Source organism: Anolis carolinensis, unplaced genomic scaffold (assembly GCF_035594765.1).
Source record: "Anolis carolinensis isolate JA03-04 unplaced genomic scaffold, rAnoCar3.1.pri scaffold_13, whole genome shotgun sequence".
Classification (NCBI taxonomy): domain Eukaryota; kingdom Metazoa; phylum Chordata; class Lepidosauria; order Squamata; family Dactyloidae; genus Anolis; species Anolis carolinensis.
In genome coordinates, this window is record NW_026943824.1 from 18,480,847 (window position 1) to 18,498,993 (window position 18,147).

Sequence of the window (18,147 nt, forward strand, 5' to 3'; positions counted from 1 at the left end):
GAATAGCCCTTATCTGGAAATCTGAAAGGCTCCAAAATCACCCACAAGGGTGACTTGAGGTAGTGATGACCCCATCAATTACAAAGTTTCTTTCATGCACAAAATTATTTAAAAATTGTGTGCAAAATTACCTTCAGGTTATTGTGGATAAGGTATTCATGAAACATAATTTTAAGTTTACACTTGATTCCCATCTTCAAAATATGTCATAATGCCAATGGAAATATTCAAAAAGCCGGAAAAATCTGAAATCCACAAGTCTCCACTATTCTAGTCTCCACTATTTTTGGTAAGGGATATTCAACCTGTTACAATTTTTATGCAGGAGTTCCTTGAGACTTGAAAATTATTTTTGAAGTAAACAGAAGCACAGGTGGAGAGAGGAGTCTTCTTTCATATAGACGAGGGTTATCCAGAAAGTAGATTACGTTTTGGAATTAAAAATGAACAAAGTATAGGAGAAAACATTTACCATATGCAGTTGAAAGCCACACCCAAATACCACTTCTCAGCATAGTCGCCATTCAAATCTAGGCACTTACCATAGCGATGAATAAGCTTGGAAACTCCTTCCCCACCAAACTCTGCCGCTTGCGTCCTCAACCAGCCGGTCACCCCTACCCGCAGCTGCGCATCATCGCCAAAACACTGCATTGAGGACGCAAGGCTGAGAAATATATTGTATTTGGACCTTGCTAGTCCACGCCGGCCCAATGATCATTGTCTGCCCACATAACCAACTCACACTATGAACTCTTTTAAGTCGGCTGTTGTAAATTAATGTGGAGGTTTGTTTGGATTTTAGGTTATTATATAATTTCGTTTGACTACATTTAGTTTAATTTATTTATTGAGGTTGGGTTTGATTTACTAATGTTGGGCTTTGGTTTGATGTTAGGTTTTAATGTTATTTTCAGATGCATTTTTTCTCTGGAATTGAATGTTTGCCATTTTATGTTGGAATCTGCCGAGTCCCCTTGGGGAGATAGGGCGGAATACAAATAAAGTTTATTATTATTATTATTATCATCATTATTATTATTACTTTAAACACAACAAGATGAGTCCACAGCAGACACTCTGCTGGTTGTTGTATTGGATCCCATGTCAGACACTTCCCAAGTGTCTAGGACTGTGTAACATATCAGCGAATAATGCATGTAGATCCCAGTCAGGTGGCCTTCTGCAGCTGGCCAGTGGCGATTTTGTCCGCGCCGATTGTGTTCAAGTGCAGGCCAAGGCCTTTAGGCACTGCACCCAATGTGCCGATCACCACTGGGACCCCCTTGCCTGGCTTGTGCCAGAGTCTTTGCAATTCGATCTTTAAATCCTCATATTGTGTCAGCTTTTCCAGTTGTTTCTCCTCAATCCTGCCGTCACCTGGGATTGCAACATCGACAATCCATACTTTGTTTTTTAACACAATGGTGAGGTCAGGAGTCTTGTGCTCCAAAACTCTGTCTGAATTCAGAAGTCCCAGAGTAGCTTGACATGCTCATTCATGTTTTTATTATTATTATTATTATTATTATTATTATTATTATTATTATTATTATTATTATTATTATTCTCTGTAACTTTTTCCAGTTTGTGATCCCACCAGTTCTTTGTCGCAGGCAGATGGTATTTGTGGCACAAGTTCCAATGAATCATCTGAACGATGGTGTTATGCCTCTGCTTGTAGTCTGTTAGTGTGATGATGATGATGATGATAATTATTATTATTATATATCATGTATTTCTGCATTTTTCTCAAAGTAATGTCAATGGAGGGGGATAGCCAGATCATAGCCATGTATTTGTTTGTTTGTTGTCAGTAACTGAAATTTGTTTATGTTTTCCCCTTGCATCATTGCAGTAGCAAATTGCTTCAGGAACTGAGACAGGAGGGAGCTTGCTGTCTTGGCCTTCTTTGTGCTTCTTTGAGCTATGAAGCAGAGAAGATCTTTAAATGGATTTTTAACAAATTTAGTTCATCCACTAAAGATGAAGTCAAGCTTCTTTATTTATGTGCAACTTACAAAGCATTGGAGACTGTGGGAGAGAAGAAAGCCTTTTCATCTGTAATGCAAGTAAGGACACACATTGAAATGAATTTGGCTTTTCATATGCTAGATGGTTTAATGAACATGCTATAGTGTAAATAAATCATAACATGAAATGATTTATAACTGCATTTGGAATATTAATGTGTACTCTCTTTCTGAAATGCCTTTTATTCTACCAGTAATTTGTTGTAATAGTCTACTAGAATTCGGATATAAAATTTAAACTGATTTTGAAAGGATCCTGTAAATATTGGAAATACTGGATTCAAATACAGTAGAGTCTCACTTATCCAACACTCGCTTATCCAAGGTTCTGGATTATCCAACGCATTTTTGTAGTCAATGTTTTCAATATATCGTGATATTTTGGTGCTAAATTCATAAATACAGTAATTACTACATAGCATTACTGCGTATTGAACTACTTTTTCTGCCAAATTTGTTGTCTAACATGATGTTTTGGTGCTTCATTTGTAAAATCATAACCTAATTTGATGTTTAATAGGCTTTTCCTTAATGCCTCCTTATTATCCAACATATTCGCTTATCCAACATTCTGCCGGCCCGTTTATGTTGGATAGGTGAGACTCTACTGTATATATATATATGGATACATATACTGGGACATGGATCTATATGTATATAGGATTTGCAAAGACCTGCAAACATATGAGGGGTAAATTCATATATAAAATTAATGTATATAGATAGATACAGGGATTGTAAATGCATGCAGGGGGTTAATGCCTATATATCAGTAGGAGAGTTTAACAAATATTTCAGGGGGAAAATACTTTTATAAGATTAATGGATATATATTTTTCTTCTTCCTGTCTTGCAAGGGCGTCTTTCCTTTTCAAAACATTCCCTTGGTTAAGAGCGAGGGAGGCTTTGCAAAAGAAAACACACTGATAAGGGAGGGTAAGAGAGAAATATATATTGCAAGCCCAGCAGACATTTCTAGACAGATTTGTTAGTTCTCTCTGTGTTAATGATACATAATTATAACCAAGTATATATCTTTTTTTTACTGTGTTAAGTATGAGTTTTAGTGCTTTTTTCTCAATATGTTTTTTAGTTGTGTGTGTGTTTTTTCTCTCTCCTGAAGCTCGTCATGACTAGCCTGCAGTCCATTCTAGAGAATGTGGATACACCAGAATTGCTGTGTAAATGTGTCAAGTGCATCCTTCTCGTGTCCCGATGTTATCCTCACATATTCAGCACAAACTTTAGGGTAAGCTCATTTGTCTCTCTTGTCATTACATCAGTATGGATACATCTTCAAGTACAGGTGGATTAATTATTTGTATTGCTTTCCAAGGACACAGTTGACATATTAGTTGGGTGGCATATTGATCACACTCAGAAGCCTTCTCTGACGCAACAAGTGTCAGGTAAGTCTGAAAAAAATTAAATAACTAATGTGATGACTATGTATATTCTCGTTTTGCTTCTAAAAGATGCAAGATTCCAATGATGTCTCCTTTGCTTGCGTTATGATGAAGAAATGTGAATCTCTCCCTCGTTTGTTGTTCCATGTGATTTTCATGCTTTCAGATAGGTACCGTGCACAATTTTGATTTCAGGCTGAGTATTTTTGTGGACAAAGTGTTGATGCAGTTGAGTCTCCACATTTTACAAAACATTGAGGTTGTTTTTCACAATGTTTATGTCAACTAAAGAAATGAAATAACCCTTTGGTCTTAATTGTTTTAATTGTTCTGGCCCTTATGCAGGTTGGTTACAGAGCTTGGAACCATTTTGGGTGGCTGACCTTGCATTTTCTACCACGCTTCTGGGTCAGTTTCTAGAGGATATGGAAGCTTATGCTGAGGTAATAAAACACTCATCTTGATAAATGTTAGGAAAAGACTAGGATAATTTTTCTATATAAATTATGTGATCTGCAGTGTTGTTGGAAGGGGTAGTGAATTTTGTGACCGAGGCCTAAATTGTTGCACATTAAAATAACATTTTTTCTTTTTTTTCCTCAATGTAGTAGTTTTTTCAGGTTTTTTTTCTTTTCTTCTTTCTCTTCTTTTTTTTCTTACCTTTTTGTTACCATATATTGTTCTCACTCTTTCGTTGTATTCAATTATTTAATATTTCAATAAAAATTTATATATATACAGTAGAGTCTCACTTATGCAAGCCTCTGGATAATCCAAGCCATTTTTGTAGTCAATGTTTTCAATATATCGTGATATTTTGGTGCTAAATTCGTAAATACAGTAATTACAACATAACATTACTGTGTATTGAACTACTTTTTCTCTCAATTTTGTTGTATAACATGATGTTTTGGTGCTTAATTTGTAAAATCATAACCTAATTTGATGTTTAATAGGCTTTTCCTTAATCCCTCCTTATTATCCAAGTTATTCGCTTATCCAAGCTTCTGCTGGCCCGTTTAGCTTTGATAAGTGAGACTCTACTGTATATAAAAAAATAACATTTCCCCCGTCACCTCCCAGTTATACAAGTCCCTCTCCCCAAGATCAAAGATTGAAGTGCCATTATGTCCCTCCCGGCCTTTGATTGTGTATTTATTGTGTGATTGTGTGTGTGTGTGTTTTTTATAACTATGTATTAATTTGTCATGATTGTATTATATTTTATATTGTTGTATTTTTGTATATTGTTGGGCTTGGTTCCCTATGTGAGCTTTTCCGAGTCCCTTTGGAGAGATGGGGCGGGATACAAGAATAAAGTTGTTGTGTTGTCGAAGGCTTTCATGGCCGGGATCACAGGGTTGTTGTATGTCTTTTGGGCTGTGTGGCCATGTTCCAGAAGTATTCTCTCCTGACATTTCGCCCACATCTATGGCAGGCATCCTCAGAGGTTGTGAGGTCTGTTGGAAACTAAGCAAGTGGGGTTTATATATCTGTGGAACAACAACTTTGAACAGTATGAAAACTTTGGGTATGAAAACTTCTGAAGACTGAGTTTCATAGGTTGTGGTGGTGTGGAGATGGGACTTGTGTGCAAACACATTTCGTACTTACGAATTTTGATTCCGTGCATATTGCTGTGTTTCTCCATGTAGGACCTTGGCCATGTGGCATCTGGAGAATCGGTCGATGAAGATATCCCTCCTCCTTCTGTTTCTCTGCCCAAACTAGCCGCACTGCTTCGTGTTTTCAGTACTGTTGTGAGGAGCATCGGGGAGCGATTCAGTCCCATTCGAGGACCACCCATCACTGAAGCCTATGTAACTGATGTGAGCCACCTCTTGTTTTATAATGTTTGTGGCTTTGATTGGTACATTAATGGGGTGGATGTCAACATGTAGTTACAATGAACTCATACTTTAACTTCACAGTTATGTGTGTCATTCTTACTATGTGTCATTTAGTCTGTGAGTGGGTGCTCACTGTTCTTCATTTAAGAGGTATTCTTTTAAAGAGAAAGGATGAGTTAGTTCCTGAAATTATGAATGCAGTGTTAACTTTCTTCAATAACCATAGTAATAACTGCCCACTTCCAACAGTTCTGAAGGATTGGTGCCTATCTTTTTGGATTCTCCTTTTGGTGCGAAAGCATCATATATCACTCTCTGTTGCCCTTGAGGGAGTCTATTTCTCACATTTGGCCTCTCAACACACTACTCTGTATGAATGAGAAAGTAATTTGAGTGCTTCCCAGAGGCCTTTCAAAGTGAATTGTATGTACGAGGGCTATCTAGAAAGTAGATTACGTTTTGGAATTAAAAATGAACAAAGTATAGGAGACAACATTTACCATATGTAGTTGAAAGCCACACCCAAATACCACTCCTCAACATAGTCGCCATTCAACTCTAGGCACTTATCATAGCAATGAATGAGTTTGGCAACTCCTTCCCCACAAAACTTTGCCGCTTGCGTCCTCAACCAGCTGGCAACACAGCGTTTTGCCACACCCAAATACCACTCCTCAACATAGTCGCCATTCAACTCTAGGCACTTATCATAGCAATGAATGAGTTTGGCAACTCCTTCCCCACAAAACTTTGCCGCTTGCGTCCTCAACCAGCTGGCAACACAGCGTTTTGCCACACCCAAATACCACTCCTCAACATAGTCGCCATTCAACTCTAGGCACTTATCATAGCAATGAATGAGTTTGGCAACTCCTTCCCCACAAAACTTTGCCGCTTGCGTCCTCAACCAGCTGGCAACACAGCGTTTTGCCACACCCAAATACCACTCCTCAACATAGTCGCCATTCAACTCTAGGCACTTATCATAGCAATGAATGAGTTTGGCAACTCCTTCCCCACAAAACTTTGCCGCTTGCGTCCTCAACCAGCCGGCAACACAGCGTTTTGCCACACCCAAATACCACTTCTCAACATAGTCGCCATTCAAATCTAGGCGCTTACCATAGTGATGAATGAGCTTGGCAACTCCTTCCCTACCAAACTCTGCCACTTGCGTCCTCAACCAGCCGGTCACGCCTTCCCGCAGCTGCACATTGTCACCAAAACGCTGCGTTTTGAATGCGATTTGAATGGCGACTATGTTGAGAAGTGGTATTTGGGTATGGCTTTCAACTACATATGGTAAATGCTTTCTCCTATACTTTTTGAGGATGCAAGCGGCCGAGTTTTGTGGGGGAGGAGTTGCCAAGCTCATTCCTCGCTATCATAAGTGCCTAGAATTGAATGGCGACTATGTTGAGAAGTGGTATTTGGGTATGGCTTTCAACTACATATGGTAAATGCTTTCTCCTATACTTTTTGAGGATGCAAGCAGCCAAGTTTTGTGGGGAAGGAGTTTCCAAGCTCATTCATCGCTATCATAAGTGCCTAGAATTGAATGGCGACTATGTTGAGAAGTGGTATTTGGGTGTGGCTTTCAACTGCATATGGTAAATGTTTCCTCCTATACTTCGTTCATTTTTAATTCCAAAACGTAATCTACTTTCTGGATAACCCTCGTATATCATATAGTCTATATTTCAAGGACCACCATCCCAAAAATAGACATGTGTGCGTGTTGGGATTTCTAGCAGTCATGCATGCATTTCAAGTTGGGATGGTTTATTTGGGGTAAGACACAAAAGAATCCACCCGAAAAGAGATATATTCACTTTCAAGCCACACTTTGGATACACGAGTATTCTGCTAACAGTTTGCCAGAAAGGTTTGTCATTTTTGGCTGAGCTACAAGGTATACAAGACACCAGTGTTTCAGCTCAGTGAGATTGTTTCCCCCTTTCGTTCCAGGTTCTGTACAGGGTCATGAGATGTGTGACAGCGGCTAACCAAGTCTTCTTTTCGGAAGCTGTCTTGACCGCTGCCAATGAATGTGTGGGCGTCCTCCTTGGTAGCCTGGATCCCAGTATGGCCATACATTGTGACATGGTCATCACCTATGGATTAGAACAGCTGGAAAATTGTCAGATTTGTGGTACTGATTATATCATCTCGGTGTTGAACTTATTGATGCTGGTACATATAACTCTCATAATACCTGGATTTATCTATACCGTTCTGTGTGTTCAGTTTTAGAACCTGAGGAAAATAAATAATAGAATAAAATAAAATATAGAATAAAAAATAGAATAAGCTTCTATTTTGAAATATGAGATGCTAAAGTAAGATAGATTAAATAGCTTAGGCTGTATTCCAGAAATCTAAGAATTACTAACAGTGGACGGGGAGAAGGGCTTATGTTAATATCCTAGCTTCATTATGAGTTATAGAATCATTCTGTTATGAGTTTGTATACAGTAGAGTCTCACTTATCCAACATAAACGGGCCAGCAGAATGTTGGATAAGCAAATATGTTGGATAATAAGGAGGGATTAAGGAAAAGCCTATTAAACATCAAATTAGGTTATGATTCTACAAATTAAGCACCAAAACATCATGTTTAACAACAAATTTACATAAAAAATAGTTCAATACACAGTAATGTTATGTTGCAATTATTGTATTTACAAATTTAGCACCAAAATATCACGATGTATTGAAAACATTGACTACAAAAATGTGTTGGATAATCCAGAACGTTGGATAAGTGAGACTCTACTGTATTTATCCTACATATGGCACCTTTTCAAACCATGTCTTGAAAGAATTGCCATTAGCTTTCCATCCTAATTCCTTTTGTATAAAAAGCGAGGAAAAGTAACGTGCTTAAAAGAGTTGTTTTGTGTAAAGAACAAGATGAGCAGTTTTTCTAGTTTATGCGCCTTTCGAAATAGAATCTTAGCCATTTAAAAAGGAACACACACTTTTTCAAGTTAAAATGTCGAATAAAGCTAAATTGCTTTGGTAAGAGTTATTAGCTAGTCCAGAAATCGGCTATCAAACTATTTTTTTAGTTTGTGTTGTCCAAGGCTTTCATTGGGTTGCTGTGAATTTTCCAGGCTGTCTGGCCGTGTTCCAGAAGCATTCTCTCCTGACGTTTTGCCCACATCTATGGCAGGCATCCCCAGAGGTTGTGAGATCTGTTGCAAACTAGGCAACATTTGTGGAATAATGTCCAGGGTGGGAGAAAGAACTCTTTGTCTGTTTGAGGCAAGTGTGAATGTTGTATATTATTTGAGAACATAGAAATGCTGGACCACTCTAACAACCACCACTTGTCTAGTTTCCAGCAGACCTGCCAACCTCTGAGGATGCCTGCCATAGATGTGGGCAAAACGTCAGGAGAGAATGCTTCTCGAACATGGCCAGACAGCCCGGAAAACTCACAGCAACCCACTATTTTTTAGTTCATTGTATGCATGTTTCTAATTGGTTCTATGCTGGTAATCCCACATCTGTTGCAGCTATATACTAATAGATGTTTTATAGAACAGTTATCAGAGCCTTTCAAGATACGATTTTGAACCAAATATTTGCCAAGTGAATGTATACTGACATATGCCTTTTTGTTTAGATTGTTGAACAAATAAACACAAAGCTCCCATCGCAATTTATAGAGAAATTATTTGTACCACAGTCTAAGTTGCTTGTTCTCCGCTATCACAAGGAAAAAGAGGTGAGCAGTAAAATTCTCATAATATATTGAACTATTATTATTATTATTATTATTATTATTAATTCATTTCTATCCCGCTTTTGTCCCATGAGTGGGACTCACAAAATACAAACCCAATACAAATACATCCACACACAATACATAATCTGCTAAAACATCATAAACCAATATAAAAACACAATTTAACATATCATATAAAACAGTTAAAAACTTACAGCACATATTTAAAGGTATCCATAACCTTCGGCTACTGAGGTTATTTGTCAAATATTGTTAGACTATTTCTCTTATCACTCTCACAGTTCTTATCACAGTTTGCTAGGACAGGTCAACCATTTCAGGTGTCATTAGCAGGTTTTAATTACAATTCATCAAGCAGATAGTTAATGGTTTACTCATTGTAGGCCTTAATCTTTAGAATGGTGTCTGCAAAATTGAGTTCTCATTCATTCCTTTCATATCCACACATATTAAATCCACATGTATCAAATCTGCACATCATTTTAATATGGCATAACTCCTAAATAAGAAGACTCCATGTATGCTTTCTTAATATGTCATGAGGAGTAAACTGTTGTGCTAAGTGCAGACTTTTGCAGTCTTTACGTTAGTGTCATTGACTTTTCTGTTTTTAAGGTTGTTGCGGCAGCGCATGGTGTATATCAAGCTGTGTTGAGCTTAAAGAACATCCCTGTTTTGGAAACAGCCTACAAGTTGATTCTCGGAGAAATGGCCTGTGCCTTGAACAGTCTTCTTTGCAGCCTGCAACTTCCAGAGGCCTGCTCAGAAATCTTGCATGATGCTTTCAAAAACCACGTATTTGAAGTGGCGAATGCAAAATTTGTGGTTATATTTGACCTCAGTGCTCTGACTACAATCGGAAATGCTAAAAACTCATTGATTGGAGTGAGTATCTCTGAAATATAACCCTGTTTCCCCTAAAATAAGACATCCCCAGAAAATAAGACCTAGTAGAGGTTTTGCTGAATTGCTAAATATAAGGCCTCCCCTGAAAGTAAGACCTAGTAAAGTTTTTGTTTGGAAGCATGCCTGCTGAACAAATGTACGTACCATAGAGTATTGTACATGGAAATAATGGTAGTAACAAGAAATTCATGAAAGGATTCACAGTTTGTCTGGTTTGTGATGACAACTATTGTGCAGTATATAATAAATTTTCATTTTTTTGTTCAACAATAAATGTGAATTCTTCTTCATGGAAAAACAAGACATCCCCTGAAAATAAGACCTAGCACATCTTTGGGAGCAAAAATTAATATAAGACACTGTCTTATTTTCGGGGAAACACGGTAGCTCGAATTTATAGTGTTTTGAGATCTTGGCATCTGTTCAGAATTTCAAAACTTTAATATGGAAAGCATAATTGGGTTGGTGTTGTTTATTAGTAAACTGTTTGGTTTGCCTGAAGTAAATAAGAAGTCACAACAGTTTGCTAAAATTATTATTATTTCTCACATTTATATCTTACCCTCCCTTATCAGTGTGTTTTCCAAAGTCTCCCTCGCTCTTAACCGAGGGAATGTTTTGAAAAGGGAGAGAAGCCCTTGCAAGTCAGGAAAAAGAAAATGAGGTAGAACTGCTAGGAAAATGACGTCCACAAATGTTTTTCACAATTCCTTTGTTTTGGCAGATGTGGGCTCTCTCTCCAACCGTGTTTGCATTGCTCAGCAAGAACTTGATGGTTGCACACAATGATATCGCCGTTCACTTTCCTGCCGTCCAGTATGCCGTGCTCTACACTCTCTATTCACATTGCACCAGGTGTGAAGGTGTTCATTATATGTAATTTTAAAAAAAGAATTTTATTAAATTTTTTATACTGCATCGAAAGAGTGAGAACAACCAAGGTATAGAAAAGTAGGAAGAAGAGAGAAAGATAAAAGTCTACAATCTATAAAAATATACCCACACCCGAAAAAAAAAGATGTGACTTCCATTCCATCTTCTTGGATAATATTTTCTTATTATTCAATAATATTTTTTCTTACTAAAGAAAAAAAATAGTAAAATTGTCTCTCGTAATCTTCATTTTCTCAAATTATCCAGATAGTCCTGAAGATCATTGCAATTCGTTCTTTTCATTATCTTTCCTGTATTTTTCTTCAACAAAAAAGTCAATTCGTCCATATCCATAGTGTATATTTCTGCTATACTAATAATATAATATATTGTGTGTGTGTGTGTGTGTGTGTGTGTGTGTGTGTATATATATATATATATATTTAAATATTGATAATATTGCAATGTAATACAATAATAATACACTATTATAACTGCATATTATATATTACATGTAGTATTACTAATAATATTGCAGTATAGTGGTATAGTGCAATATAGTAATATAATGCATATATTCTGCTATACTAATAATATAATATATTGTATACATACAGTAGAGTCTCACTTATCCAAGTCTCTGGATAATCCAAACCATTTTTGTAGTCAATGTTTTCAATACATGATACGTGATATTTTGGTGCTAAATTCATAAATACAGTAATTAATACATAGCATTACTGTGTATTGAACTACTTTTTCTGTCAAATTTGTTGTATAACATGATGTTTTGGTGCTTAATTTGTAAAATCATAACCCAATTTGGCTAATTGTTTCGGTGTAGTATAATGTTATAATGTAATGTTAAATGGGAAAAAGCAAAGTCAAAGTTGTGACGAAAGGAATTTAGGACCCTTAGTATTGTTTCAGAATTTTCGTTGTTAAGCTTCATTGCCTAAATGGCAGTGGGTGATCATCTGCTTCTGGCAGAAACTTAATTGATAATTCCTGCTTCTTCTCTTCGTTTATGACAACGTTATAACTGAAATGAATTCTGCATTGATCTCCAGGCATGACCACTTCATCTCAAGCAGCCTTAGCTCCTCGTCTCCTTCCTTGTTTGACGGAGCTGTCATTAGCACTGTAACCACCGCTACGAAGAAGCATTTCTCTATCATACTAAACCTCTTGGGACTTTTGCTTAAGAAGGATAACCTTACACATGATACCAGGTAATTTGGGGCGATCCATAAGCCGGAAATGGGAACTTCATACATTTCTGTTTCTTATAACATGACATGGTGCTATTTCTCTTTCTCTTTACAAACAAACCATTAGAATGTGCATGTCGATATATATATGTCTGGAGGCCATTGCTTGCAATATATGATATATTTCTCTCTTACCCTCCCTTATCAGTGTGTTTTCCAAAGCCTCCCTTGCTCTTAATCAAGGGAATGTTTTGAAAAGGGAGAGAAGCCCTTGCAAATCAGGAAGAAGAAAAATATATATCCATTAATCTTATAAAAGCATTTTCCCCTGAAATATTTCTTAATCTCTCCTACATATAGGCATTTGCAATCCCTATGTATTTATATATACAGTGTATACTCGAGTATAAGCCAACCTGAATATAAGCCGAGGCACCTAATTTTATCACAAAAAACTGGGAAAACTTATTGACTCGAGTATAAGCCGAGGGCAGGAAATGCAACAGCTCTCGGTCAATTTCAAAAATAAAAATAAGAATGGATAACAAAATAAAATTAATTGAGGCATCAGTAGATTAAATGTTTTTGAATATTGACATAAAACTGTAATTTAAGATAAGACTGTCCAACTCTGATTAAATCATTATTTTAACCTTCAATGTAAATGTGATTACGTATCCATCCAATAATAATAAGTACACCAAAATAATAAATGTAATAATAATAGAATAAAATAATAAATGTAATAATAAAGACAATAATAGAGAAAAATTATAAATGTAATAGTAATAATAATAGAGTAAAATAATAAATGTAATAATAATAATACATAAAATAATAACTACAATAATAATATAGAAAAATAATAATAAATTACGTATATACTCAAGTATAAGCCGATTCGAATATAAGCCGACTAGGATTCTCACTCGAGTATAAGCCAAGCGGGGCTTTTTCAGCCCTAAAAAAGGACTGAAAAACTCAGCTTATATTTGAGTATATACAGTCTGTATCTATCTACATTAATTTTATATATGAATTTTCCCCTCAGATGTTTGCAGGTCTTTGCAAATCCTATATACATATAGATCCATGTACCTGTATATTTGTATCTGTATATATGCATTGTTTAACCTACTGTTGCCTTGATTAATGTAATTTTATTGGTATCTATTTTTATTTTGAAATTGACCAGTAGTTGCTTCATTTCCTACCCTCGGATTATACTTGGGTCAATAAGTTATCCCAGTTTTTTTATGGTAAAATTAGGTGCCTCGGCTTATATTTGGGTCGGCTTATACTTGAGTATATATAGTAGGTGGGCATTACAAGTTGAAGTCATCTCCTAGATATTTCTAATGTTTATGTAAGGTAGTACACCTTGCCTACCATATGTAAATGTAAAGAAGCTTTAGTGAATGTGTAATTTCTAATATGAATAAATATACTGTATATACTTGAGTATAAGCCTAGTTTTTCAGCCCTTTTTTTAGGATTAAAAAAGCCCCCCTCGGCTTATACTCGGGTGTGGATCCTGGTTGGCTTATATTTGGGTCAGCTTATACTCGAGAATATATGGTACATTTATTATTTTTCTCTATTATTATTGGTATTGTTACATTTATTATTTTACTCTATTATTATTACATTTATTATTCTACTCTATTATTGTTGCTACTATTACATTTATTTTACTCTATTATTATTATTATTAATACATTTATTATTTCAATCTGATATTATTATTACATTTATTATTCTACTCTATTTATTATTACATGTATTATTTTACTCTATTATTATTAAAAGGATACATAAGCACATTTACATTGAAGAAGATGAGACTCATGATTTAATCAGAGTTGGACAGTCTTATCTTAAATTAGAGCTTGATGTAAATATTTAAAAACATTTAACCTACTGATGCCTCAATTAATCTAATTTTATTGGTATCTCAGCTTATACTGGAGTCAATGTTTTCCCAGTTTTTTTGTGGTAAAATTAGGTGCCTCGGCTTATATTCGGGTCAGCTTATACTCGAGTATATACGGTATGTAACTTACATGCATCATGGAAATCTTCACTTCTAGGAAGCTGTTAATGACCTGGGCTTTGGAAGTGGCTGTTCTAATGAAGAAATCAGAAACTTATGCACCATTGTTCTCCCTCCCATCCTTTCACAAGTTTTGCAAAGGACTTCTGGCAAACAGTAAGTTTTATTATTTTCTCTCTTTATTCTTCTTGAGACTTAGCCTGGCACAATGAAATAGCTTGTTCTAAATACAGTAGAATCTCACTTTTATCCAAGCTTCACTTATCCAATGTTCTGTATTTTATCCAAGGCAGTCTGTCAATGTTTTTGCAGTAAATGTTGCAATGTTTTGGTGCTAAATTTGTAAATACAGTAATTACTACATAACATTACTGTGTATTGAACTGCTTTTTCTCTCAATTTGTTATAAACATGTTTTGGTGCTGAATTTGTAAAATCATAATGTAATTTGATGTTTAATAGGCTTTTTTCTTAATCCCTCCTTATCCAACATTTTCGCTTATCCAGTGTTCTGCTGGCCCATTTATCTTGGATAAGTGAGACTCTACTGTATAGTGAATGATAGAATGTATATAAACAATATTAGCTTAAATCAGTGGTTCTCAACCCGGGGTCCCTAGGTGTTTTTGGACTACAACTCCCAGAAATCCCAGCCAGTTTACCAGCTACAGTATTAGGATTTTTGGGAGTGAAAGGCCAAAAAACATTGGGGAAGCCAGTGATTGAAAACTTCTGGCTTGGATAGTGGAGAGCGGACTAGCAAATTCAAAGAACCACGAAATGGTGTTGTTGAAGGCTTTCATGGCCGGAATTACTGGGTTGCTGTGAGTTTTCCAGGCTGTATGGCCATGTTCCAGAAGCATTCTCTCCTGATGTTTCTCCCACATCTATGGCAAGCATCATCAGAGGTTGTGAGGTGAAACCATGAAATGTATTACCCTGAGCCTTATAAGAATTTGTCTATTGTTTTAATTGCCTCTGTTTCACTTTGCGCAAAAACAGTTTATGACACTATGTAGGTACTTTCAAAGAATAATATGGAATTCTTTTAACTTTGAACAAGTTATCGGCACGACTTTTAATTTCTCAGAGCCTCAGACTAAATTCATGTTGGTAGTATGTAAGAATTAGCGTTTTTATATTGGTTTGCCCATACCTTGGAGCAAAGGGCTTCAGATGTAGGTATTACAGTAGAGTCTCACTTATCCAAGCCTCGCTTATCCAAGGTTCCAGATTATCCAAGCCATTTTTGTAGTCATTATATATTACTATATTGAACTATACCACTATACTGTAATATTATTATCAATATTACATATACTATATAATTATTATTATTATACTGTATTATTAGTAGCATTATATTGTATTACATTATAATATTATTATCAATATTATATGTATATACAATACAGTAGAGTCTCACTTATCCATGACTCACTTATCCAAGGTTCTGGATTATCCAAGCCATTTTTGTAGTCAATGTTTTCAATATATCGTGATATTTTGGTGCTAAATTCATAAATACAGTAATTACAACATAACATTACTGCGTATTGAACTACTTTTTCTGTCCAATTTGTTGTCTAACATGATGTTTTGGTGCTTAATTTGTAAAATCATAACCTAATTTGATGTTTCATAGGCTTTTCCTTAATCCCTCCTTATTATCCAAGATATTCGCTTATCCAAGCTTCTGCTGGCCTGTTTAGCTTGGATAAGTGAGACTACTGTATTTATAATGCTTAATGTGTGGATCTAAGGAATAAAGATTGTAAATTTTCTCATACTGTAGAGTCTCACTTATCCAACACTCACTTATCCAACCTTCTGGATTATCCAACGCATTTTTGTAGTCAATGTTTTCAAAACATCGCGATATTTTGGTGCCAAATTCGTAAATACAGTAATTACAACATAACATTACTGCGTATTGAACTACTTTTTCTGTCCAATTTGTTGTATAACATGATGTTTTGGTGCTTAATTTGTAAAATCATAACCTAATTTGATGTTTCATAGGCTTTTCCTGAATCCCTCCTTATTATCCAAGATATTTGCTTATCCAAGCTTCTGCTGGCCCGTTTAGCTTGGATAAGTGAGACTCTACTGTATTCATAATGCTTAATGTGTGGATCTAAGGAATAAAGATTGTAAATTTTCTCATATTTATATTTCTTGAAATATAAAGTGACATTATTTTGGTGAAAAATAATGCTGTTTCCTTGTTACCTAATAAACAGCTCTCCTGGAAGACGTCAATATTTGTCTTCAGGCATGTAGTAGTTTACATGCATTGTCACCTTCTCTACCGGATGACTTGTTACAGAGGTATGTTGTTAATGCTCTCTGGTTTCAAGGCAGAAATGCCATAGTCCAATTTGTGTGTGTCGCTTATTCATGTATTTTCTCTAATTTGGTGCAGATGTGTGGATGTATGCCGCGTTCAGCTGGTTCATAGTGGAGCTCGCATAAGGCAAGCTTTTGGGAAACTGTTGAAGTCTATTCCTTTAGATGTAGTATTAAGGTAAGAATCTTGGTTGTATTTTCAGGAATTAAGTGGATTTTTGGAATGAGGACCTCGACAAGTTTTATCTAATTCTTACTCCATGCTAACCAAATATTTACGATACCGTAACTTATTTTCAGAATGTTATTCTTCAGTGTTGACATCTCGAAGCATAAATTGATTAGCATCAAAGCGTGGCTGCTTCCTGCCTGGGGGAATCCTTTGTTGGGAGACGTTAGCTGGCTCTGGTTGTTTCCTGTCTGTAATACCCTTATTTTCAGAGTGTTGTTCTTTATTTACTGCCCAGATTATGTTGGCTGCCAGGTTTTGTTCATTTTGATGGTTCTCGGGAACCCAATCTATGCCTCGCGTCACCAAGTTTTGGGGGGGAGGGCGGGGGCTCTGCACATGCATGGTTAGTAATTTTTGGTTTTGGGGGTTTTCTGTAATTTAGATCTAATTTTATGGGGTTTTTTATGGCAAGACATATATCGGATGATTATGTCTTTTGTGGACAAATTTGGTGTGATTTGGTCCAGTGGTATTGTTGTTTACTCCATGGGAATTATGCACATTGTATTTTTATATATATACTAGCTTTGCCCAGCCACGCGTTGCTGTGGCTTATGCTTTCAGAGTGTTGTTCTTTATTTACTGTCCTGATTTTAGAGATTATATTGTTCTGTATTATTATATCACAGTAATTATTACATATTATATTTATAATCTTATATTATCTGCTTAGAACTGGATTATATGAGGCCGCTTCTACACAGCTGTATAAAATGCACACTGAAGTGGATTATATGGCAGTGTGGAGTCCAGATAATCCAGTTCAAAGCAGATAATATAAGATTATAAATGGGTTATATAGCTGTGTGGAAGGGCCTTGAGTCTACACTGCCATATAATCCAGTTAAAATCAGATAATCTGTATTTTATAGGCAGTGTGGAAGAGGCCTAAGTGAGGCCTAACTCTGCCTATCCCCTGGGCGGAGTGGGTTGCTAGGAGACCAAGTGGGCGGAGTTTAGCCTTCTAACTGGCAGCAATGGGATAAAAACAATTATTCCTCTCCCTCTAATTAGGACTTTATTTGTCTTTTCTTTTTGTTGTATGAACGTAGAGGCATGGATGAGGGGTTGTGCTGCTAAGTTTAGTGTTTCTGGGCTGTGTAGTTTTGTTGTTTTGTCCTAGGCCGACATTTCATTACCCTTTTATATATAGAGATATAGATGGAAGGTGCTTTAGCTTGTGTTTCTGTGAAAGGCCTCACCCAAATCCGCGTATTTCTCTCTCAACAGCAACCACCACCACACAGAGATACAAGAAATTTCTTTAGCAATACGAAGTCATATGAGCAAGGCTCCAAGCAATACATTTCACCCACAAGACTTTTCCGATATCATTAGTTTTATCTTGTATGGAACCTCTCACCGAACAGGGTAAGGCTTTATGGATCCATTCGCAGGTTTGAAAGGTTGAATACAAAAGGAACTTTTGTCGGCTTTCCCTTGCTGCTAGTTGGGGAAAAGCCTTTTCTGGCCCTGAAG

At 36.1% G+C, this 18,147-nt stretch overlaps 1 protein-coding gene across 1 annotated transcript in view; it reads left to right on the forward strand.

The window, feature by feature from the left end:
* The window catches only part of smg1 (SMG1 nonsense mediated mRNA decay associated PI3K related kinase), a 108,171-nt gene that overhangs the window by 11,874 nt on the left and 78,150 nt on the right, over window positions 1–18,147 (forward strand). Inside the window, exons 6-19 of the mRNA XM_062964534.1 lie at window positions 1,859–2,072; window positions 3,157–3,282; window positions 3,370–3,442; window positions 3,785–3,882; window positions 5,095–5,268; window positions 7,258–7,482; window positions 8,922–9,023; window positions 9,660–9,929; window positions 10,675–10,805; window positions 11,894–12,055; window positions 14,125–14,243; window positions 16,331–16,418; window positions 16,513–16,614; window positions 17,899–18,039. Of these exons, the coding sequence (XP_062820604.1) occupies window positions 1,859–2,072; window positions 3,157–3,282; window positions 3,370–3,442; window positions 3,785–3,882; window positions 5,095–5,268; window positions 7,258–7,482; window positions 8,922–9,023; window positions 9,660–9,929; window positions 10,675–10,805; window positions 11,894–12,055; window positions 14,125–14,243; window positions 16,331–16,418; window positions 16,513–16,614; window positions 17,899–18,039 (2,025 nt within the window). The remainder of the gene's footprint in view (window positions 1–1,858; window positions 2,073–3,156; window positions 3,283–3,369; window positions 3,443–3,784; window positions 3,883–5,094; window positions 5,269–7,257; window positions 7,483–8,921; window positions 9,024–9,659; window positions 9,930–10,674; window positions 10,806–11,893; window positions 12,056–14,124; window positions 14,244–16,330; window positions 16,419–16,512; window positions 16,615–17,898; window positions 18,040–18,147) is intronic.